A 24,857-nucleotide genomic window follows, 5' to 3' on the forward strand; every position below is an offset into this window, starting at 1 on the left:
GTGTTAAGACCTGGAGCTACCAGAACAGCATGTCTTTCTCTAGTACCATTAAATGACTTGCATCGTCCACAATTTACAAAACCTTTTTTTAAAAAAAATTAGGATAATGTTCTATTGTGGCACATAGGTTATTGAGTGTATGTGTGTGTATATATATCACTATGCAACTATGCTTTTTGTTACCACTGTTCAGCCTCATTTAAGATTCATTCATTCATTCATTCATTCGATTTCTATACCGCCCTTCCAAAAATGGCTCGAGGCGGTTTACACAGAGAAATAACAAATAAATAAGATGGATCCCTGTCTCCAAAGGGCTCACAATCTAAAAAGAAACACAAGATAGACACCAGCAACAGTCACTGGAGGTACTGTGCTTGCGGTGGGTAGGGCCAGTTAATCTCCCCCTGCCAAATAAAGAGAATCACCATGTTAAAAGGTGCCTCTTTGCCAAGTTAGCAGGGGTAACTTCATGATCTGAGCTTCAGTGAGAGGGGGCCCATTTTAAAATCTTGTCTCTGGGCCCACTCCAACCTTGTTATGCCCCTGCCGTGATCAATAAAACCTTGAACCTTTTAACGATTTAATGAGCAGAGATGGTGAGGGCCCCTGCTCATTAAATGAACCCAGAATTCCTGGAATTTCTCCATCAGAATACTGGAGGGGTTTACCATTGTTATCTCACGTGCAGTATGAGATGATGCCTTTCAGCATCTTCCTATATCACTGCTGCCCCATATAGTACCAGCAGGGATTCCATCCGGCAACCTTCTGCTTCTTAGTCAAGTATTTCCCTGCTGTGCCACTTAAGGTGACTTGTATTAAAATTAGGGATGTACAATTTGATTCATTCTGAATTGGGGATGATTCGTAGATTCAACTAAATCAAATTGCCACTTAAATGAAAGAGCTGATTTGAGGTTTCCTGATAGGATTGAAAGTTTCCCCCTTTCCTGATTGGTTTTCTAGCACTGACTTCCAATTGGCTTGAGAGCTCCTTGCTTCTTGGTTGGCTTGTTAACATACAAATCAAGTGTTGGCGTGGACAACTGTGCCCCCATTGGCTGGGGAGAGTGAGTAGGCAGAAGGGAATTCTTTTGGAAGAAATTTCAAAATGTATACAGGTGGACCTCTGTATTCGCAGGGGTTCTGTTTTCTGCAATTACAGAGGATATGCAAAAACGTGAATGCTGGATTTGCGGGTAATGAGGTTTGCCTGTATTCAAAGGGACTGGTAGGCACAGAGAGAGAGTGCCCTAATGAAGAAGAGGATACACCACAAGTCAGACAGGAGAAAGAAAGGATTGATTTTGTGGTTTTCTTTTCTCAACGTTGAGTATATGCTGTACTATTGCTGCTATAACTGCTTTGCTGTTTCTCAGATTGAGAAAGAGGGAACAAAAAAGGAGGAAATTTCAAAATGTATTCAAAGGGACTGGGAGGCAGAGAGAGCCCTTATATCAGAAGAGGAAGGGATCAAGTAAGGTTTGATTTTGTGATTTTCTTTTCTCAGCACTGAGTATAATGCTGTGCTACCTATTGCTACTATAACTATCTGGTTCAGATTAACCAAGGATGCCTGCCTTGAGTTGTGTTTTAGTTACTTACTTGAGTTGTGAGATGGTGATGTGGTGAGAAATGGTACCTCAGTTCAGCTTGCTCGCGTTCTCTCTGTGTAATATTTCTTGGTGATTGCTATGATGAGCTCCATGTCTGGCCTTGAAACTAACTTGTGCTTTGCTCACTGCTTTGGTCTGCTCTGCAATCTGCACTGCAAGGCGTACTCACTCATTCAAAATGTGGCTGAAGAGAGATGTTGCTGTAGTTGAGCTTATGGCTATGCTTGCTGGCTGCTAAGGGTGCTGCTATGCTGTGGCAGCTGTAGCAAGTAGGACAGAGTCATAATTCTGTGTGAGAGAGCAACTTGTGCCAATGATGTTACTGCAGCGCAGGCATTTTGGATGGCAGTGGATTCTGGGTTAGTGATGGGACTGTATGTTTGGGAGTCCATCTTTGGACTGTATGTTGGGAGCACAGGCACTCTAAGGACGAGACCTCGGGGATCTGGCCTGGTCCTCCGCCACTAGGGGCAGGGCCTCCAAAGCCCCAGCAACTGCTTGTTCCTCCACACACTGGGTACTGTGTCAGCGGTGGCCATCTGTGCAGGCATGCCGGGCACCAGCCGCCACTCAGTGGCCAAGGGGTTGGTGGGCTAGCCTAGGCCAGCAGTCCTCAGCCGGAGCTTCAAACTGACTCTGTGTTCAGCCCAGCGTGTCTTTCAAACTGTGTGGCATGCCTGCACAGTTAGAAAGAGATGGTCGCAAGCCCGTGACTGCGGGGTGGGCATCATCACTTATATGACTCAATTTTTTAAAAACCACAAAAAATGGAAGTTCAGTGCAGAAGGAGGCCCCCCAAGTAGATTTTGGGGTGCCTCATGCCAGGGGGTTGCCTCATGCTGGGGCGGGGGAGGGGGTTGGTGGTGGCAAAATTGCCTAGGTGCGCCCATGGTTGGGAGGGACTTTGTGTGCTTCTGTTCTGCAGTTTTTCAAGAAAGGGTTGCAAAATGTGTGCACTCTTTGTTTTGACCATAGGGAACAATGGGGAACTTCAATCACTCCATTGTTCCCCATGAGTAGATCCTAGGGATACCAAAGTGTTGTTTTGGGCATGAATTGGTTGGTTGTTAGGGCATGAATCTACTTACCTGCCTCCCAACTGACAAAAAAAGGGGGGGCCAATCAGGCGATTTTAAATAATGTTTTAAATTATTGTCTGGGTTAGGTTAATGACCTACTGACCTAGATAATTTAAAAATGTATTTAAAATTGCCTGATTGCCCGATTATATTGTAGGGTGGTAGGTAGGGTCATGCCCTAACAACCAACCCACTTTAGTGTCCCTAGGACCTACCTATGGGAAAATGTGAGATGATTAGAGTTTCACATTGTTCTCTGTGGATGATATATGAATTTTTCATTGATCAATTGAGTCAATTTTTTGCTATTCAATTTGAGGTTGAATAGAATTGCAATTTGTGCACATCTCTAATCAAAATAAAGCATTAGGTATACTGTAAAAATTCCTAATGTTTGGTGAAGCATTATCTTTAGCAGCCTGATTTTGTACTTATTTTCAAACACAGCCAAATGACACATTCTCAGTTCCTGTTTTCAAAAGTACCACTGTAGACTGCAGCAATTACAGGGAGTGGGATGCCATTTGGTTATCCATGAACAGGCAATGAAATGTCTTGAGCAAACATTGCCTGCCAACAAGTTGGAAAACAGTACTGCTAGTTACCACTCTGTCACACTTTATGATCTTGATGCAGTCCATTTGAATAAGGGTTCTGATATCTTTTGCAGTTTTCCTTTTTTCTTTCATAATGAATGGCTCTGACAACTGTTACCAGCAAGCAGACACAATTGGAGATGCTTGCTCATGCTAAAATTATCTAGATTCAGCCACATGAGCTCTCTGTGTGCCTTTTATAAACCTAAGTCTTATTCTAGCACTGCATTTAAGATGTCAAGGCACAGCACATAAACCTACCTTTCCAGTAAACAATGAGCCAGGTTTCACGATCAGTGAGACCTGGTTTGCGAAGTTGAGCTGGGAGAGCGGACTAAGCCCACTCTCCCCGCACATGAGCAAGCGGAAGCCCTGGGCGGCTGGATCGGTTAGTCCGATTGCCCGCTCCGTGACGGAGTTGGCGGGGGCTAGGGAGCTCGGGGGCTGTGCGGTCCCCGTAAGCTCCAATATGCCCTGCACAAGTGCGCAGGGCATACTGGGGAGAGGCGGCTTTTCGCTTCCCCTCTGGGGGTCTCGTGAGTAGCCACGGTGCATGGCTACTCACGATTGGAAAGCCCGGGTCTGCGGAGCGCTCGCTCCGGTAACCCGGGCTTTGGGGAGGACTAAAAAGTGGGCTAGCCACTTGTAAGCCACTGGGCTTGCCTGTGAGCCCGGTGGTTTACACGATCAGCCAAGATTTTGGCTGGTCGTGAGAATAGCCCCAATATGTTTGCACAACAGGAATCCACCAAAAAGACAAGACTTTCTTTATCCATAGAATATATAGGCTGGAATTCAGAGAGAGCTATTATAAGCTTGCCCAAAGCTTGGGTATTCCTTGTGGGATTTTTGACCACCACCCCAAGCCTGTGAGGGCTTGGCCATAGATGGTCCTCCATCTTAAGCATCCACTGCAACCAGAAAGACTTTTAAACCTGTGTGGCTGCAGAGGCTTACAGTCACTGAACCCTCTGTCACATAAAAGCAAGACCAAAACTTAGTCGTGTGGTAAAAAAGGGCAGGTAGGCAAAAGGTGTGACTAAAATAACTGACAAGGGACACCAATAAAATATATTAAACACAAGAACAGCTTTACTTGAGTTGGATTTCAAAAACGCAAAAAACAGTACAGGAAGAGTAGATAAGATTAGGTTGGTGAGAATACAAAAAATATGAATAAGTAAACTTGCCAGCCTTCTGAGCTAAGGCCTAGAAGCTTCAATAAGACCAGCTCCCTCATTGCTAATTCCCCTAGTAGTTTTAGCCTGATCTTATATGGCTAGTGTTCTCACACTCAAAAGCAAACCGACTACTTGATCTCTTCTCTCCCCGAATACTCCCTACTCATTTCCACCAGCAGCCTCCTCTTTTGTTTTTAGATTCTTCCTCATATCCAGTTCCAAAGGTATCATTGTCCAGTCAGGGAGTTTCTTCCCTCAGACTGCCAGAACCTTCTGTCTCTGCCCGGAGACAACTATAGGCAACCAACAGAAACCTTTTTAACATTTCCCTCCAAAACTCTGCAGCTGACTATATTTTTACCTCAGATGTGGCTGTAATAGATTGTCACACTTGTTTATTTATTAAAAATTTCTTATATACCGCCTCCTCCAAAGACTTGGCGGTGAACAACAGCAATACCAATACCAATTAATTTTAAATAATAATTAATAATTAAATTAATTATTAAATAATTAATATTTAAACACCTGGCAAAACAGGAGGGTCTTAAGAAGGGCCTTAAAAGCAGCCAGGGAGCGGGCCGAACGAATTCAGGGGTGGGGGGAGAGTGTTCCAAAAAACCCTTGAAGTTCCTGGTGTGGACAAAGAGCAAGGCAAGTACAAAATAAACTGCAACCCATAAAACAAAGTGTGAAGGGGTCAGTTCTTCACAGGCTGCAGACACATATAAAGCTGCCGTTGCACACAGACAAATGCTGAAAGCCCAGTGCTGTGTTTCTCCACTGAAAGAATGGTATGGCAGGTGGGTACACAAGATGGCATCTTCTCAGTTGTGGCACTTAAACTTAAGAATTCCTTCCCTTGGGAGACATAGTTGGCTCATCTGCTTACCTTTCAGCGAGCTGTAAAGATAAAGCTGTTTTAACAAGCCTTGGGGCTTAATTTTACCTGATTTTGTTGAGCTTGGTATTGTGCGTATCAGTTTCTTCTTCTAGCTTGTCGTATGATTGTTTTTATTATTGCTTTTAGTTAGCTCCTGTGAGGATTCTTTTAACTGCACAGTGGAGTAGAAGTATTTCTACAGATGAACATCACAAACTGCTTTTGAAAGCTCCTTCAGTTTCACAGGTGGTTTGCTATGTGACATGGTGGACTACTGTTATTCAAGAAATGCAAGTACATAGCCCCCCTTGGATCTCTTTTGGGTCTTGGCTGTGTGTGAGTCAGGGGCGTAGCAAGGTTGGAGTGGGCCCAGAGACAAGATTTTAAAATGCCCCCCCCCCCCCCACTGAAGCTCAGCTCATAAAGTAAAGTAATCTTATAAATCTATGTGCCACAATAGAACATCATCCTAAATTATTTTTAAAAAGGTTTTGTAAATTATGGATGGTGCAAGTCATTTTAATGGTACTAGAGAAATACATGCTGTTCTGGTAGCTCCAAGTCTTAACACTTACATCAATTTCAGAGGATGAATACAACTGAAGCAAGCCTGGGCGGGTGCGCGGCTGGGGGAATCAGTCATGTGACTTGCTTCTGAGGGGCCCCAGGCAACTATCTCCCCTTGCCCTATTATAGTTACGCCCCTGGTGTGAGTGTGAGTGAGAGAGGGGGTGGTGTGGGGGCCATGATCAAGGCAAAATGAAGCACTTCTAAATTGCATTGATTTCTGTGAGAGGATTAATCATGCTCATTTCTCTCTGACTGAAATCAGTGGAATTTTAAAGTGGTTAGCATTGACTGGATTGTACTTGTGCATTATAGTAACTGGAGTTTTTAGTAAATGCATTTTCCAGGGAAAGTTCAGTGGGAAATGAACTAAACAGGGATCCTCAATGTTTGGCCCCCAGATGTTTCTGGACGTCAACTCCCATAACCCCCAGCCAAAGGCCACTGGGCCTGGGGATCATGGGAGTTGAAGTCCAAGAACATCTGGGGGCCCAACGTTGAGGATCCCTGAACTAAAAGACAGAAGATCCAGCATATTTTTAGACAATAATCTTTTGACTTTCTGCTATGAATTGGGTCACAATTCTTCATGAAGATACCACTCAGGGTGAAAATACCATGCGGTTCAATACAGGCAAACCTTGTTTTTTGCAGGGGTTCAATTCCTCGCCTACTACCACAAGTAATGAAACTGCGAGTAATGTGACATTATGGCTATGGGGTTAGGTTCCTGGGTAAAATAAAAAGGCAAATAAGTCCCGACAAAAGGTGGGAAAGGGGCAAAAAACCAACCTTACCTTGCTCTGTGGGGTCTCCTTGTGTCCTCCTTGTGCCCAGCAATCCCCCACAAGCCGCAAAAAAGTGGGGAAAATGCATTTTAAAAACAGAAATGATCCACAAAATGGCTCCTGCTTACATACTGCTAAGAAATGCCCACAAAATGGCAGCAGAAAGTGACCAGGCAGTCACTTCTGGCCCTCTAGGGACCATGGATACATGGGTTTTAACCCTTTAGTATAATGAAATCAGGTGTCAGTTAGACACTCACAGATATGCAAAACCTGGATGGTGAGTCCACTAATAGTGAGGTTTCCCTGTAATCTGATTCATTCATATCTGTTGGTGTATTCATTCTTTTGCCTGGAAAACTAATTAATTAAAAATTTCTCCTTCAAAGACTCTAGGCGGCGGACTACAATACCAATACCAATTAACAATAATAAAATAAAATAAAGGGCAAATGCCAGGTAAAACAGGTAGGTCTTAAGAAGGGCCTTAAAAAAGCAGCCAGGGAGGGGGCTGAATGAATGAGAGTTGGGAGAGTGTTCCAAAGAAGAGGGGCAGCCGTAGAGAAGGCCCTCCTACAGGCTCAGGCACCACGCACTACACCAGGGCCTGGGACACTATGGAGGGCCAGCTGAGAAGACCTCACAAGTTGGGATACAACCGGCCGAGAGAGGCGATCCCAGAGATATACAGGTACTAAGCCCATAAGGGTATGTAGGGGAGAACCAGCACTTTGAAATAAAAGTTTTGCTTTCTATTCTTAGATCTTGAAGTTTAAATGTCCCTTTTAAGTATATAATTAGTAACTGATATTCACATGTTTATAGACATACCGGTTAGGGGTGTGCCCGAACCGGTTCGGAGGCCATTCTGGAAGCCTCCGAACCGGTCCAGTTCCGAGCCGGTCCGGTGGCTCGGCATGGAGGGGGGTTGTAGCTTTAAGGGCGGGGGGGTTAGTACTTACCCCCCCAGCCGCTCTTCCCCCTCCGGCGCTGTGACTTTCGCAAAAGTTTCTGGGGCAGCAGTGTTCCTCCCTGTTGCCCCTGGCCCCGTCGTTAGCCCGATCGAGCTCAAACACGCTCCACGCATGCGCCCGTTCTGACGCGTGTGCACACTCGCGGCCGCCGCACGCGTGCTCCCTACATGTCACACATCGACGTGTGACGTCTGCGGAGCGCGTGCGCGCACTCGCAGCCACCACATGCGCGCTCTGCAGACATCACATGTCGACATGTGACATGTAGGGAGCGCGTGCGGGCGGCGGCCATGAGTGCACACGCGCGTCAGAACGGGCGCATGCGTGGAGCATGTTTGAGCTCGATTGGGCTAACAACGGGGCCAGGGGCAGCAGGGAGGAACGCTGCCGCCCCAGAAACTTTTGCGAAAGTCACAGCGCCGGAGGGGGAAGAGCGGTTGGGGGGGTGTAAGTACTACCCCCCCACCCTTAAAGCTGCAACCCCCCCGTGCCCATCCGGACCAGTTCAGGGGGCCTGCACATCACTAATGCCAGTTTGACAGGCTACTCTGTGGATCTTCTGTATTAAATATCCAGAAGATCTCAAGTATAGTTTTTGTTAATGTATTATAATTTTATACCTATGTGAAGTATTGCATATGGTGTTGAAAATAAAGATCTAATATTTGAGAATATTCTGCATACTTTGAAAAGTTCTTACAGATTCCTGATGTATTTCTCTAAAATCTCCCATATTCTGTATGGAAAGTTGTGTTGGCAAGAGAAAAAAAAAACCTGTGCAAAATAAATAGCATGATCTAGAAAGTTTGTCTTTTTATGCTAACAGAAGTTAAAATCTCGATTAGCAATGTTTTTCATTGATTGCTCTATACATTCATCCTATTGCATTATTATGATGTTGGGGGTGGCAGGAGAGTTCTGGGTAACCTTCACGAGAATTTGGAAGGACAACATATGTGTAATGTCTGGAAACAAAAGGAAATATCTAGTGACTAGATCAGGTTGCCAAGAAGATTACTCCCTGGAAGGCTGTATTGTGCTCAGGAAGTCAAAACATTAGCTGTGTTAACATGAGAACAAAGGATCTTCCACTCCAGAGAAAGACTAATAGATGTACCAGACAATACAATGCATTTGCTGAAAAGGGCAAATTATTCAGGAGTAATGTATTAACACCTGAGCGATTCGACTGAATTTTCCTTAAACCCTCCCCCCCCCCAAGAAACCAAAACAAGTGATTTTAACATAATGTGCTTGAAGCAGGGCATAGTATGCAGAGTGCTAGACTAATAGTCTGTAGTGAGCATTTCTGTAGTGTATATTATTTGATATCTGCGTTCAAGTCTCCACACAGCTATGAGACTTATTGGATGATCTTGGGCTAGTCACTGCTTGTTGGTTGAACCTATCTTTCAGGCTGGTTTTGATAAGATGTCTAAATGGGAGAGAGCAGAAAAAACACCACAACATTGGGTGTCATACAAATGCAATTAATTCAATATCGTCTTTGAAAAATAGCATACTTTGGTCAGGGACTGTACCCACTAGATAGTTATGCTGGTATAGCACTGCATACAAATGAAACATTTGACTAATGAGGCCACTGTAGAAATGCAGTCACTGCCGTCTGTATAAGCAAACAGTTTTCTTTCTGGAGCTGAGTTCAGGGGAAACTGGTTCTTCAAGTTTACAGCAGAAGCTGGCTATATACAGTGCTGACAAACTTACGCCCATGTCATCAAGAAAACTTCCTCCACCCCTGGAGCAGCTTGGCAACTTTTTAAAAATGTGGTTGTGCTTTTAAACATCCATTGGCATCTTATCTGTTTAACTGAATAAATGAAAACATGGTGCTTAAACAAAAATAATATGTGGGCACATTATTATCTGAAGGGGGGGCAGGGTGAGCAAGACCTACAACAGAATCAGTGTTTGAAGAGCTAGTCTGTATGTCTGTCAATCATCAAAAGGTGGAGGTAGGGAATTGGGCTCACCTTACCAGGAGAAAAATTGTGCTATAACTGCCATGTCCAATGTTTCATTTGAATTGCAGGCTTTGGCTGCTCCATGAAACTTCACCTAATTGTTATCTGTTCAAACACTTTCCATCTATCACTACCAAATGTATCTGTCACATGATTTATGAGTCTTTGAATAGAAATAAAATGTCAGTAGTCTTCCGTAAAAGCAAAGAGTGAGGGCAGATTAAAATGTTCTCACAGTTGTATGGTTTGTTGAAAACTGCTTCCACATGGCCTGTGGTTCCAACTGCAGTATTGTTTTGGATCTGCTTCCCACATAGGCTGGCTAGGTTGCATGTTTTAAAGAACTATGCCAGGTGTGGAGGACTGATGTGAATACCTAATGTTCAATCCAGGCAACCTATGTGGGTGTTCAGTTCTAAGCTTACAGTAACTGAATGGAGTCTTGGCTGCATGGAAGCAAAATATGGCAGCAACCACATCAGTGAGATAACATTTTAATTGACCCAGAAGCAGAACTGAATGGGACAGAGGTCATATAATGCAACTTTTTGCCCTTAGATAGGTAAAGAAATATGATTGCTGCACAAAAGATTAAATCCCTAGAGGAGTATTTCTTCTGTATATGAAATTGTGTGTATTCCCTCATACATGGCGTGTGCACATGTCTGTTTTGCTCTGTGTACATGAAGAAGGAAATTACCATTAGTAAGAGCTTCTCACTGTGTATACTCATGGTGAAATAGACACATGTGTCTTGTTATATACCGTAGGATATATGTGAAATGATATATAGTGTGGTTACTATATTTCTGATCTAGTATAATAGGCTATCTACAAAAAGGCTCAGCGGAGAAATGCTTGACTAACAAGCAAACAGTTGCCAGTTCAAATTCCCACTGGTATGTTTCCAATACTATGAGAAAACACCTATATCCCCACTGGTATCTTTCCCATACTATGGGAAACACCTATATCGGGCAGCAGTGATATAGGAAGATGCTGAAAAGCATCAGCTCATATTGTGCAGGAGATGACAATGGTAAAGTCCTCCTGCATTCTACCAAAAGAAAACCACAGGGTTCTTTGAGCACTAGGAGTTGAAATCGACTTGATGGCACACTTTACCTTTTACAACAATATTAAGAACTTGTATTCTTCATGAACAAATGCACTGAAAATATATTCTAGGTAGGATACAGTGTTAGAGGAGTCTTCCCCCACCCCCAATCCAGGCACCCTGTTCTGTTAAACTTGCACAGATGTAGTAATCTTTATTGTTCCTGGTGCTTCTTTTTCCATTGGCAAACAATGAACACAGCCATTGTTTAATTTCTGCACTACTTTTTCTGTGTTTTGATTGCTCACATTTATTTGAACTGCATCATCTTAGTACCATGTCAATACTAATGGTTCCCAGAAGTGTGTATCCTATCACCAACTTGTGTTCAGGCCCTTGTAACACTGTACGTGGATGACCAGGTACAGGGGCGGATTAACCTTTTTGCCACCCATAGGCAAAAAGTCTTTTGCCACTCTTTAAAAAGAAAAAAAAGAAAAAAAAGTCCCTGGGAAGGTGAGAGAAAGGTTTCTCCTTTTACTTTGATTTTTAAAATCCATTTTTTAAAAAAGCCAAGTCAGCAGAAGTGGCTGCTGGGAGGGGGGCAACTGTGTGAGGGGAAAGTTCCCCCTTTCACCCCCTAAAGATAGCTGGCGGTGAAGCAGGGCCTGGCGGCTGGCTGGCTGTAGCTGCAGGGGGGCGAGAAGGAGAGAGTCACAGTGTGCCGCCCCCTGTTTTTACTTTGAAGCTCTTTGTGTGGGCGGCAGCAGCGAGCTCCTCCCTCCTCCCCCTTGTGCTAGTTGACTGAACGGCTGGGCTCTGCTTTCTGCAGCCCATTTCCAGCTTTCCTTCCATGTGCACCCGGCAGCTGAGAAGGGGGGGGGAAGGCTGAGAATGAGGGATGGGGACCGAGAATGAGGGAGAGCTAGAGGCACAGATGCTCTGCGCCTGGGCCCACTAGTAGAGATGTATTACATTTAGGTTCTGCATAAAATCTTTTTTTTTCCAGTACCAAACCATATGCTGGGGTCAGTTTCACTCTTTCTGTGTGTGTGTGTGTGTGTGTGTGTGTGTGTGTGTGTGTGTGTTAGGGATGTGCACATAACCACCTGGCCCGGTTCAGTTCGAACCGGGCCAGTTTGGTTTTGGCCCCCTTCGAACCACCCCTGGTTCAGTCTGGTCTGGGGGGCGGAAGTTTGATGAGCAATTTTTTTTTTAACTTATCCTCTCTCCGGGGGCTTCTCCGAGGTGGCAGGGGGGCATCCATGGAGATTCCCCCTCCTGCACCAGCCTCCTGGGGAGTTAAAACTTGCCTGATTCAGGCATCTTTGTCCCTTTTCATGCCTATTCCCTGGTGCACTGGCCGTTTTGGAGGTCACCGTGCCTGCGCAGTGAGACCCTGTCTGGCCAGGTCATGACCCAGGGGTTTTTCCCCAGCCCTGTCTTGAGATGCAGGGACTGAACCTTTGTTCTTCAGTTTGCAGAGCATGTGCTCCTCCAGTGAGCGATGACTGCTCTCATTTCACTTTGTCCACCAAATAGGAGATATTTTTAGTAAAGCTGGAACTTGAACCCAGGTTTCTCACATTAAAGACCTATACCTTGTCCAGTGGATCAGACAGCATCTCATATGCATTCTTATCTCTACATCTCAATGTATATCATGGACCTATTGTGTGGAAGAGTAAAGTTGGGTGAAGATATTCTCAACTGGAGTTTGGTGAGTTCAAGGAAAAGGGTAGCCAAGGCTAGTGGTTTCAGAAATTTAGGGCAGGTGAAAGTGTTTTGGTAAAAGTTTGTGTTAGAATTTCTATTTCTATTTCTTTGGTCTGTGTGCTTTTGTATATTCCTGATGAAGCCACTCTGGGAAGAGCAGAAGGTTTCAAGTTCCCTCCCTAGCTTCTCCAAGATAGGGCTGAGAGAGATTCCTGCCTGCAACCTTGGAGAAGCAGCTGCCAGTCTGTGAAGACAATACTGAGCTAGATAGACCAATGGTCTGACTCAGTATATGGCAGTTTTCTATGTTTCCTATGTTCCTATAATAAGAGGGGTGGTGGTGGCAGCATTTTGAACCAAAAATACAGAATATATAATACAGAATAGCTTTAGGAGAAGCCTAGCCAGGTAGCTCAAGCAGGGATGATTCAGCATTTATTTCCCTCACATGAGCTTGCTCTGAGACAAAGGCTTTATATTTTGTATGTGCCTGCAAACGTAATTTTGACTTGAAATACTATAGTATGACTGATACTCCCTTGTATTTTAGGTAGGAGTATGGTGAAAATATAGCACTAAGCATGTTTGCATAAGCCTTGCTATCAAACATTTCACCCACTTGAACCATCTTGACAACTTAAAGCTTTCACTTTTATTAAACAGCACTTGCAGGTAATACTGATGATTTCATTACTTTGTGTTTAAAACTTGGAACCAATTGGTCCCTTCAGTTTGCCTTGTGGGAGCATGAAATTAGGAACATATGTGTGTTAATTAACAACATGTGCAGGATAAATTGTGATTGCTGTTTTGGTCTAGTGCACAGGGATATGCTTTTGGGATAGTGATTTCCTACCCCCATGACCCAGTCTCTGTAATTAGCACAAGAAATAGATCTGTGTCCTTAGTGCCAGTGTTAAAATTGATGGTATGTCTCTACGGCTGTCCATACTGTTGTATCAATGTGTTTATATGCTGAATGCAACCCAAGTAGTGTTTACCTTACAGAAGCAGCGTTGGATGGTGCTTGGATTGTCAGACTAGAATTTGGGAGACCTGGGTTCAAATCCCCTTGCAGCCATTAAATTCACTGGGTGGCCTTGGGCCAGTCATGCTATATTTTAGCCTAAGCTACTTCAGAAGACTGTTCTAAAATGGGGGGGGGGGACACAAGCAGTTGGTTCTGAGCTTCCTGGGGGAAGGTGGATGGTCCTCCAGCTGTTGGACTACAAAAGCAACAGTAGAGTCTGCTGAACCAGCCACCTAATGACACAGCAGGGAAATGACTTGATTAGCAAGCCAGAGGTTGTCTGTTTGAATGGGAAACACCTATATCGGGCAGCAGTGATATAGGAAAGATGCTGAAAGGCATCATCTCATACTGCACAGGAGATGGCAATGGTGTACCCCTTATGTATTCTACCGAAAGACAACCACAGGACTCTTTGGTCTCCAGGAGTTGACACCAACTCGACTAGAGTCTGCTGAAAGAGGAATATGCAAGTGTGTTGTGTATGTATGTATGTATGTATGTATGTATGTATAAATAAATAAATAAAAGCAATTCTGGTATCTGCATAATCTCAAATTCATGTGAAAAGTATAAAAAGCAACCCTGACACTGTGGGCTCCTTTGGCAAAATAGGTTTTCAGTCAGGGGAAAACAGAAGGATACAAACTTCCTGAACTTTGATATTATACAAAGAGTAATCTTAGAAATTAAGTGATCAGTTCTCTTTTCCTGATTAAGATAGGAAGGAACTATTTTTCCTTAATAGTGTTGCCACATTTTCCATGGATTTCAAAAAGAAATACAAACAAATGGAAGATTCTGTAGATATTCCTATTCCCTATTCCTAGGATAAAAGAAAATGGAAATCCATAAGCCACACCTTTTTTGATCAAAATTATATGGCATATGTTTCATTACTTGTGTGGAGATGTTTCTTTTAGATTCAGAAGTGGAAATGTGAGGAATTTCCTAGCTTCCCTGTGATTTGATTCTTCTTTTTTTCATGAAGTCCAGTTTGTTGTGAATGAAAAGCAAAGTCAGGGCTATCTTGAAACTTTCCAACATGGATTATACTGCCTGATTCCTGTCATTTGACCTCCAAACCTACATGAATTGATCTTCATGAAACCCAAGTCGGGCTGTGTATATCAAATATACCGATATATTAGACTTAACCAAGAATTATTGCACTGTTTGTTTAACCTAATTAATTATCCCTACAAATGAGAAACTGTGAAGTCCATAGTTGCTTGCAGGTTTTTGTAACCTAGCATATCCTTAACATTCATGAGATTCTGTTTTCTGCTCAAACTTTTGCTCATTAAATTTCTCTGTGTTACTTCTCAGTTATGGTGTGTAGACCAAAGGGATTTTATTGGAAAAGCTCTAGGCAAGGGAGACTTGCTTTTTAGCAATAATCAGAACGAATTAAAAGCTGCCCATAAGTTCAACAAATGTTAGTGGCTAATTGACAAAGACTGTATAGCCCCAAGGCAATTCATTTACAGTGGAAGAAAGATATATCTACAATGAGCCTTAATTGAAAGCTAATTAAATAGCATAGCTGCTTGGTAGTTTGAATTTCAAGCCATGTGTCTCTAGGTGTTTGATTAAAGTCATATGCTTGCGGGACAAAGCAATATGCTTCCAAGTTCAAAGCTTATAGGGAAAATGACCGTAACAGATAGGCACTTGTTTCATTTAACTGTTGGTCCATTTAAGGTCCTTATTCAATACGAAGCCCTCTGGCTATCGTCTTGGGTCCAAATTGTGGGTACCTGGCATCTCCAATCTAAATATGTTGATTAGATTTCAGATGGGATTGTCTTGCGAGTGAGCTTAGGATTTCAGCTTTAGTTTCAGTTATTGTTACAAGTGGAGGTTTTCTGGCAGCACCTTTGTGTCAGTGGAAACTGAAATCCTCTTTGACTGAATGGCTGCAATATTTCCCCAGAATGTCTGCTATGTTTCCTGTTCCTGATTTTATTGATTTTATTGACTTTATTTTATTTTAGTTTGTTTGTTTGTTTATTATTTACTTATATTTTTATACCGCCTGATATGTACATCTCTAGATGATGTCTCTTGCCTCTGTCAGCATTAGTAGTGTGCTTGATGATGTGGGTGAAAAATAATATACTTCCATCAAAGGCAACCTGGAGAAGGGAGCATCACTAGACAGAGCTGCTTGGACAATGGCTGTGCAGTTATTTCATGTATATACCTGCCCATCCAAACAGCTCTATATGCAGCTGTTCAATAGGCAGCAGCATCGAGTGCAGTCTGACAAGTACTCTCCTGCACACATTGCCCCTCTGTGTGAGGGGTTTCCTTTCCAAACCCATGGTTTTCTCAAAACTTTCCCTGATTCAGCATAGCTTCACTTTGTCCTGTGCTGTTAACTATTAATACACTTTCCTTATGTTGTCCATTCCATTCACTTGTTTTATGTGCATTGGAATGTAAGTCCATGTAGCTAAACAGAAGCGTGGAAAACTGTGTTGACTTTGGTAATACCTAGTAGAAGGCCAATTTTCTCTCCCCTGCCTTTGCATAGCAATTATAGCCGTTGCAGTTTCTGAGTTGATGAGGCTATTCTCATGATAGGAGAGAACTGGGCTAAGGGAGCGTGGGTGAGCCCGCTGGATCCACGGTGGCTAGCCCACCTAAAAAAAACCTCCCCATAAATGAGGTTAATGGAGAGAGCACTCAGTTAGCCTCGTCACCACACACTTGCAGCAGTGCTCCCCTTCCCCCAATCCCTGTGCTCCCGAGGGAGCCACCGCCAGGCACAGGAGTGCTCCAACAAAGCAGCTGCTCGTCTGGGCGGCCAATCTGGCCACCCAGCAACGAGCGACTGCTCGTGTGTGGGGAGAGCAGGCTAAGCCACTCTCCCCGCATAACCCCATGAGGCTCTACACATTGATCATGTGTAGAGCCTTAGTGTGTTTTGACTGCCTGACATGGCTGCCACATGCTGAGGCAGTTGTATGAATATTGACACTAGATGCATGATAAGGAGAAAGGTCCATGTGTGAATTAGTAATTGTTGAAGGACAGGAAACAGAGGGTAGGTATAAATGGACTGTTCTCTAAATAGACGTAAGAAAGAAGCAAGGAATACCCTGTACAGGACCCCCAAACATCTGTACTGGGTCCAGTGCTTTTTAATTTATTCATAAATGATCTAGAAGTTGGGGTAAGCAGCAAGATGACCAAATCTGCAGATGACATACAACTATTTAGAGTAGTGAAATCCAAAGGATATTGTGAGGAATTATAAAAGGATCTCTCCAAACTGGGGGAATACAAATATGACAAATATTTATATTGTGTTTTCCAGCAAAAGTCCCCCAAGTGGTTAAATAAATAATTTAAATTAAATTAAATAGTTGCTGTTTCCAAAGGGCTCACAATCTAAAAAAGAAATATAAAATAGACACCAGCAACAGCCACTGAAGGGATGCTATCCTGGGTACAGATAGGGCCGGTTGCTCTCTCCCTGCTAAATAAAGAGAATCACCACTTTTATAAGATGCCTCTTTGCTCAGTTAGGCCATAGGATAGTGATCCAAGCAGATTCCCCAGATATGCGCTTTGGCTAGAGGTAGATATATCTTGAGACATGCCCTGTGGTAGTTTACAAGCCATGTTTCCCACCCTGAATGTGGCAGATTACATACACAGCAAAGTTATTTCCTTCATGTCATTAGTCACTTTGAATGTAAATTGCCCAACAAAAGCATGGGTGAAGTTATGTAGATGTGTTGGACCTGTTGAATAGAGCTGCTGGATTGACTATATGAAGAACAGAATGCCTCCCAGATGTATAGATGATACCTCTCCAAATTTGATGCACTCATTTCCTTGAGTCTTTGCCACCTAGGTTGTTAATTTAGGTTAGGGAATTCACCAATTATCTGTGAGCCTCTCAAGGAGTGCTTCACTGTTACCTCCCGTGGAAGGGAGGATTCCTTTCCTGATTAATTCACCTTTTGAAATGGAGTCTTCTTGCTGGCTACTGCCTTCTCTTGTAAAACTCATATTCAGTCTTTGCTATTCTAATCTTGGGGCACATTACCCCATGCTTAGCTTATGCTGAGTGACCAGCTGTAGGACCTGTTAAACCCAAGCAGGTGAAAAGTTCATGAGCCCATGAACTACAGCATCTAAAATGGAGACTGTGATCCCACAGTCCCATATAGTTAGCATAATCCCATAGAGGGATGCTTTCTGGGCTACCCCAAAATTGGCTACTCTGGCAACATCACATATGAACTTGAGAAATTCTGATATACTTCAATTTAAAGGAAACAAACCAGGATCAAACCATGGTTTCAGATTCTAGTTAGTTTCTTAACTCTGATTTTAAGTAAATCAGAGCTCTTTAGTTCATACATAACCTGAAACTAAAAGAGCACACTTTCCCTCTTATCCTTGAGTATGGATATCCTTGACTAGGTGGGACTTCGGCCTGATCCAGCAGGACTATTCTTATGTCTAAGCCCCCTTTAAAGCTACCCAAGCTAGTGGCCATCACCACATCTCATGGCAGATAATTTGATACGTTGTGTGAAAAAGTACTTTCTTTTGTTGGTCCTGAATTTCCTGGCCTTCAGTTTCATGGGATGGCACTTGATTCTAGCATTTTTATTTATTTTTATTTATTTATTTTTGCATTTATATACCACCTTTCGTTAAAAAGATAACCCCAAGGCGGTTTACAAAAGTTAAAAACATACAATAAAAAGACAATAAAAACATCATGTTAAAAATATAAAAACATATAAAAACAGGCATAAAAACAATACGACAAATACAACAAATAAAAACACAGAGAAGCCGCAGTAGAAAACGATCATGTAAAAGCCTGGGTAAAAAGCCAAGTCTTTAAAAGCTTTCTAAAAGCCGTGATGGAGTCCGAGGAACGAATGGCCACTGGGAGAGCATTCCAGAGTCTGGGGGCAGCAACAGAGAAGGCCCTGTCCCGAGTGCACGACAGCCGGGCCTCCCTCATTGTTGGCACCCGGAGCAGGGCCCCCTCAGATGTCCTTGTCAAGCGGGCAGCAACCCTTGGGAGCAGGCGGTCCCTCAAATACCCCAGGCCCAAACCGTTTAGGGCTTTAAAGGTCAAAACCAGCACCTTGAATTGGACCCGGAAACGAACCGGCAGCCAGTGCAGCTCTTTCAAAATGGGGGTGATATGTTCCCAACGGGCAGCTCCGGATAAAACCCTCGCTGCCGCGTTTTGCACTAGCTGCAGTTTCCGGATATTCTTCAAGGGCAGCCCCACGTAGAGCGCGTTACAGTAATCCAGCCACGACGTGACTAAGGCGTGGGTAACCGTGGCCAGATCTGCCTTCTCGAGAAAGGGACGCAGCTGGCGCACCAGCCGAAGCCGTGCAAAGGCACCCCTGGCCACCGCCTCCACCTGAGCTTCCAAAAGCAGAGCCTGGTCCAGTAGTACCCCCAAGCTGCGTACTTGCTCCTTCAAGGGGAGTGCAACCCTATCCAGAACCAGCATTGTGGGAGTGGGATAAAAAAAATTTCTTTGTCCAGTCTCTCTACTCTATTCCAATTCTACAATGTCTTCCTTAAGATATGGTGACCAGAATAGTACACAGTTCTCCAAATGTGGATGCACCATACATTTGTATATAGGCATTATAATATTATCATTTTTATTTCCAGTCCACTTCCTAATGATCCCAGCATAGAAATTAGCCCTTTTCACATCTGCTGTGCACTGAGTCATTCAACGAGCTGTCCACCGCGATCCAAAGATCTTTCTCCTGGTCAGTCACCGACAGTTCACACCTCATCAGTGTATATGTGAAGTTGGGGGTTTTGGCCTCCCTCAATATACATTACTTTACATTGGCTTATATTGAACTGCATTTGCCATTCTGTTGCCTACTCAGCTAGTTTGGAGAGATTCTTTTGGAGCTCCTCACAATCTGTTTTGGTTTAGCATCATCTGCAAATTTGGCCACCTCGTTGCTTACCCCAGTGTCTAGATCATTATGAACAAGTTAAAGAGCACTGGTCCCAGTAAAGATCCCTGGGGGACCCCACTGCTCTCTTGCCTCCATTGTGAAAATGGTCCACTTATTCCTACCCTCTGTTTCCTGTCCTTCAACCAGTTACCAACCCACCCATGAACCTGTCCCCTTATCCCATGTCTGCTAAGTTTACTCAAGAGCCTTGGGGGGGGGAGGGTTCAAAAGCTTTTGAGAAGTCCAGGTATATTATGTCAACTGGATGACCTTTATACTCCTTTATCCAACAGACTTTTATGCCTGTTGATACTCTCAAAGAACTGCAAAAGGTTAGTGAGGCAAGACTTTCCCTTGCAGAAGCCATGCTGGTTTCCTTCAGCAGGACCTGTTCTATATGTTTAACAGTTTTGTCCTTAAGCATGTTTTCCATCAATTTCTCCCATTACTGGTTGGCCTGTGTTTTGTTTTGTAGTAAATGACTGAAAAGATTTTCATCTGCCTCTAACAAGGCATGAATGAATAACAACAGAGGGGACTACTGGGAGGTAATTTTGTCTCCATCCTGTTTCAGGAAGCCTTTTAAAACCTGATATGCTTAAAGCTAAAGATAAGATAAGCAAATGAAAAGGCAACTAGACAGGGTAGCAAGATTACAAGGTGCACTCTGAAAGCAGTAAGCAATAACTGTTTTGATCCTTTAAGTAGCAGTTTACATCTCTTTAAAAGAGATTTAACTCAGATGCTAATTTCATTCAGGCACATTGTTTTTCTTTCCCTGCACCTGCCTTTGACTTGCAGGTTTATACAAGTTTTTCATGATACAGAATACTTTTGTTTTAGTGTAGCACCGTTACCAAACATAGCATCCTGCAAGTGTGCTTTAATTCCTCTGTGGAAGGATCTGGTGTTTGGCGTTTCCAAGATCTTTGTGAAAGACAACTGTGTCCTGGGGAACAAGCTTTGCATGCGGACGATCCTTGCTATCTCCAGCCAAAAGAAGCACAGGTAGCAGGGCTGGAAAAGACCCCTGCCCAAGACCCTAGAGAGCTTAGCTACTGTTGGAGTAAACCTTCCTAAGTTAAACTGACTCTGTATGAAACAGCTTTTAGAATAGTCCTGATTTTGAAGTGTTGTCATAGATATTTAGTCATAGATATTTAGTCATAGATATTTAGTCATAGATATTTAGTCATAGATATTTAGTCATAGATATTCATTCATAGATATTTAGAATGATAAATAAATAAATGTTTGTTCTGTAATCAATATACTCCAAAAGGTTGTCTTTCTCAAAATCATCAGGGCATTCAGCAAAGGTGTAAAATGATTTCTTCTCTTTCTACCCCCCGCCCCTTCTCTTTCTGTGCTGTTATTTGTCCAAAGCTGTACCACCACCAAAAGCAGCACACAGCTTTCAGGAAAACAATTTACAATGTTTGTACAGCTCTACAATTTTTTTAAAAAAGCACATTGTGAACTACAATGCAACAGTAGCAAAAACAAAAAATGAAGAGTATAGTAATCAATCCCACTTCAAGGCATGCTTTAAAAAGGATAGTCTTCACTAATCTTTGAAATGCTAAATGGGGAAGGGTGAGCCATTTGAGATAGAGTTCCAAAGTCTGGTTGCCACAGCCAACATCCAGACCATTGCTCTTTTAGGAGGCAACAGTGGACTACAGAGTGAAAGGGAGACTGGCAAAAATCACACACCCCATTATGCATGGAAAGCTTTTCGGAATACAATGTGACATTAGTCTGGGTGTTGCCCAATGATGATTATTTTGGATTGGGCTTGGAAACAAACAAGGGTCCAGTGTGGATCAAAGATCAGCCAAATTTGGTGCTCTAATAAATGACCTCACTCATCAGCCTGGCAGCAGCATTTTGCACCAGCTGCAGTTTTCTGAACACTCTTCAAAGGCAACCCACATTGAGCACATTGCAATAGTCTGACTCAAATGTGACCAAGGCATAGTGGCTAGATGTGCTTTTTCCAGGAAAATCCATCACTAGCACACTAACTGAAGCTCACAAACCAGCCATTGTTTGTGGTTGCTACCATGTCATACTATGTGGGAGATGGTAATGGTAAATTTCTCCTGTATTCTACCAACAACCACAGGGTTCTGTGGTCACCAGGAGTCGACTCCGACTTGATGGCACACTTTACCTTAACCATGTCCCTCCCCCAAGTCCTCTGGCATATGTAGAGGATTTGGGAAAGGCGCAACAATATTTTCTCTCATGGAGATCGTTCCCACTCTTCGGAAGGGACTAATGTTGTTGCTTACATTCTCAAAATGGGCAGCAGGAACAAGACGTGGGGTAAAGTCCTGGGCTCAGGGCCAGATTAAGGGCAACTGATGCCCTAAGCACAGCCCAACAATGGTACCCCTCACGGCCCCCTCCGTTGCTTAACTGACAAGACATTAAGACTTAAGCAAATTATTTACTTATACCTTAATATTTATTTAAATTTTAAAAAGTTTTCTTCTAGATTTTTTAAGGTAAAACAAAACTGTTCCACTGCCTATAATTTCATATAAATAGCCGCAACAGAAGGAAAGATTGAGAAAAATAGTTCATCTTCAAGGTCAGACATCATAACATACATAACATCTTTTACGTGAAGTTTTATCAATATTTTGTACTGCTCTTTACATTAATCTTTCACAAATCAATGACTTTTTACTTCAGATACATAGTTTAGTAGTTTCTCGAAACTTTAGTCGCTCACCAAGCCAAAGAAAATGTTTTTTTAACAATGCAGAGTAAAGTCGAACATGGCAGATAAAAACACTTACAAAAAATTGACTAAAGTTGAGTGTGGCAGTGAAATGCAAGGTGGCGAAAGAAATGCAGGGTGACAATAAGGAAGGCAAAAAGAGAGTTTTAGGACCATTTAGCTAGAAGTATCAAGGGGAATAATAAAAACTTCTTTAAATACATCAGAAGCAGGAAACCTGCCAGGGAGGCTGTTGGACCATTAGACAATGAGGGAATGAAAGGGATTATTAAGGAGGATATGGAGGTTGCAGAGAAGTTAAATGAGTTCTTTGTGTCCATCTTCATGGCAGAGGATACAGAGCATATATCTGTTCCTGAACCAGACTTTTTAGGGATGGAGGCTAAAGAACAGAGTTAGATAGAAGTGACAAGAGATGATGTTCTAAACTGTCTGGAAAAAATGAAAACTAGCAGATCACCAGGGCATCCATCCAAGAGTCCTCAAAGAACTCAAATGTGAAATTGCCGTCCTCCTTGCCAAAATATATAACTTATCCCTGCAATCAGCCTCTGTACTGGAGGACTGGAATGTAACACCGATTTTCAAAAAGGGATCCAAGGGTGATCCGGGAAATTACAGGCCTGTTTGCTTAACATCCGTTCCAGGCAAATTGATGGAAAGCATCCTCAAGGATAAAATTATAAAGCACATAGAAGAACAGGCCCTGCTAGGAGAGAACCAGCATGGCTTCTGCAAAGGGAAATATTGCCTCCAGGGGCGGAGCCACCATTGGGCCAACGGGTTCAAAGAACCCGGGCCGGTGACCAATCAGGGGCCACAAGAGCAGCCCCGACACAACCCCCGCGTCTGACATCAGATGCGGGGGTGGTAGTTTAGCTCCCGAGCGTGGGCCGTGTGGCCCCTTCGGGAGCTAAACTAAGGCTTGCACTGCATTTGCAGCGCCAGCCAGGAGTGGCTCTTCCCTGTAAAGGCAGGGAAGAGTCGCTCCTGGCTGCGTGCTGCAAACGCAGCGCCAGCCTAACTAGCTCCTGAAGGGGCCACGCGGCCCCTTCAGGAGCTAAGACTGGCACTGCCTTCGCAACGCAGCCCAGGAGCGACTCTTCCCTGCAGGGAAGAGCCGCTCCTGGGCTGTGCTGCGAAGGCAGCGCCAGCCTTAGTTTAACTGCCGAAGGGGCCACGCAGCCCCTTCAGCAGTTAAGCTTCAACTCCCAAACGGAGCCTCAAAGCTCCGTTCGGGAGCCAGACCACGCCCCCCGCGTCTGACGTCAGATGTGGGGGTGTGGCTATCCCCTGCGTCTGATGTCAGACGCGGGGGATGGGGCTATCAGGGCACCTGCCGCAGCCGCACACGGGCCGCCGGCGGGATGGCTACGCCCCTGCTTGCCTCACAAACCTTTTGGAGTTTTTTTGATAGTGTCAACAGGTGTGTGGATCAAGGTGATCCAGTTGACATAGTCTACCTGGACTTCCAAAAAGCTTTTGATAAAGATCCTCATCAAAGACTCCTGAGGAAACTTGGCAGTCATGGGATAAGGGGACAAGTACATGTGTGGATTGCTAACTGGTTAAATGACAGGAAACAGAAGTTAGGTATAAATAGAGAGTTGTCACAATGGAAGGAAGGAAGAAATGGGGTCTCCCGGGGATCTGTACTGGGACTTGTGCTTTTTAATTTATTCATAAATGATCTAGAAGTAAGAGTAAGAAGCGACGTAGCCAGATTTGCAGATGATACCCGACTCTTTCTGGTAGTGAAATTCCAAACGGATTGTTAGGAGCTCCAAAAGGATCTCTCCAAACTGGGTGAGTTGGTGACAAAATGGCAAATGCAGTTCAATGTTGGCAAGTGTAAAGTGATGCACATTGGGACGAAAAACCCCAACTTCAAGTATACGCGGATGGGATCTGAGCTGTCAGTGACTGACCAGGAGAGGGATCTTGAGGTCGTGGTGGACAGCTCGTTGCAAGTGTCGACTCAATGTGCGGCAGCTGTGGAAAAGGCCAGTTCTAGGGATCATTAGGAAGGGGATTGAAAATAAAATGGCTAATATTATAATGCCCTTATACAAAACTATGATGCGGCCAGACCTGGAGTACTGTGTACAATTCTGGTCACCACATCTGAAAAAGGACATTGTAGAACTGGAAAAGGTGCAGAAGAGGGCAACCAAGATGATCAGGGACCTAGAACACCTTTCTTATGAGGCAAGGCTACAACACCTGGGGCTTTTTAGTTTAGAAAAAAAGACGACTATGGGGAGACATGATAGAAGTCTATAAAATCATACATGGTGTGGAGAAAGTGGATAGAGAGAAATTCTTTCCCATAGCACTAGAACCGGGGGTCATCCCATGAAATTGATTGTCAGGAAATCTAGGACCATCAAACGGAAGTACTTTTTCACACAACTCATAATCAAATTGTGGAATTCTCTGCCACAAGATGTGGTGACAGCCAAAAACCTAGATGGTTTTAAGAGGGGTTTGGATAACTTCATGGAGGAGAGGTCTAGCATACCAGATGGAGGGCTATATAAGCCACCTCCAGCCTCAAAAGCAGGATGCCTCTGAGTTCCAGTTGCAGGGGAGTCACAGCAGGAGACAGGGCATGCCCTCAACTCCTGCCTGTGGCTCCCAGCAGCATCTGGT

At 43.7% G+C, this 24,857-nt stretch overlaps 1 protein-coding gene across 19 annotated transcripts in view; it reads left to right on the plus strand.

The window, feature by feature from the left end:
* The window catches only part of IL17RD (interleukin 17 receptor D), a 138,104-nt gene that overhangs the window by 65,907 nt on the left and 47,340 nt on the right, over window positions 1–24,857 (plus strand). The window contains exon 1 of one of the 19 annotated variants that reach the window (XM_053296325.1): window positions 4,401–5,129. The exons of 13 other annotated variants lie outside the window; for them this stretch is intronic. Coding sequence is in view for 5 of the 6 variants with exons in the window: in XM_053296310.1 (XP_053152285.1) it covers window positions 5,229–5,278 (50 nt within the window). In the remaining variant the exon portion in view is untranslated. 5 more of the 19 variants (XM_053296314.1, XM_053296310.1, XM_053296312.1 and 2 more) reach the window with 5 other exon arrangements.

This window comes from Hemicordylus capensis, chromosome 2, assembly GCF_027244095.1.
Source record: "Hemicordylus capensis ecotype Gifberg chromosome 2, rHemCap1.1.pri, whole genome shotgun sequence".
Lineage (NCBI taxonomy): Eukaryota > Metazoa > Chordata > Lepidosauria > Squamata > Cordylidae > Hemicordylus > Hemicordylus capensis.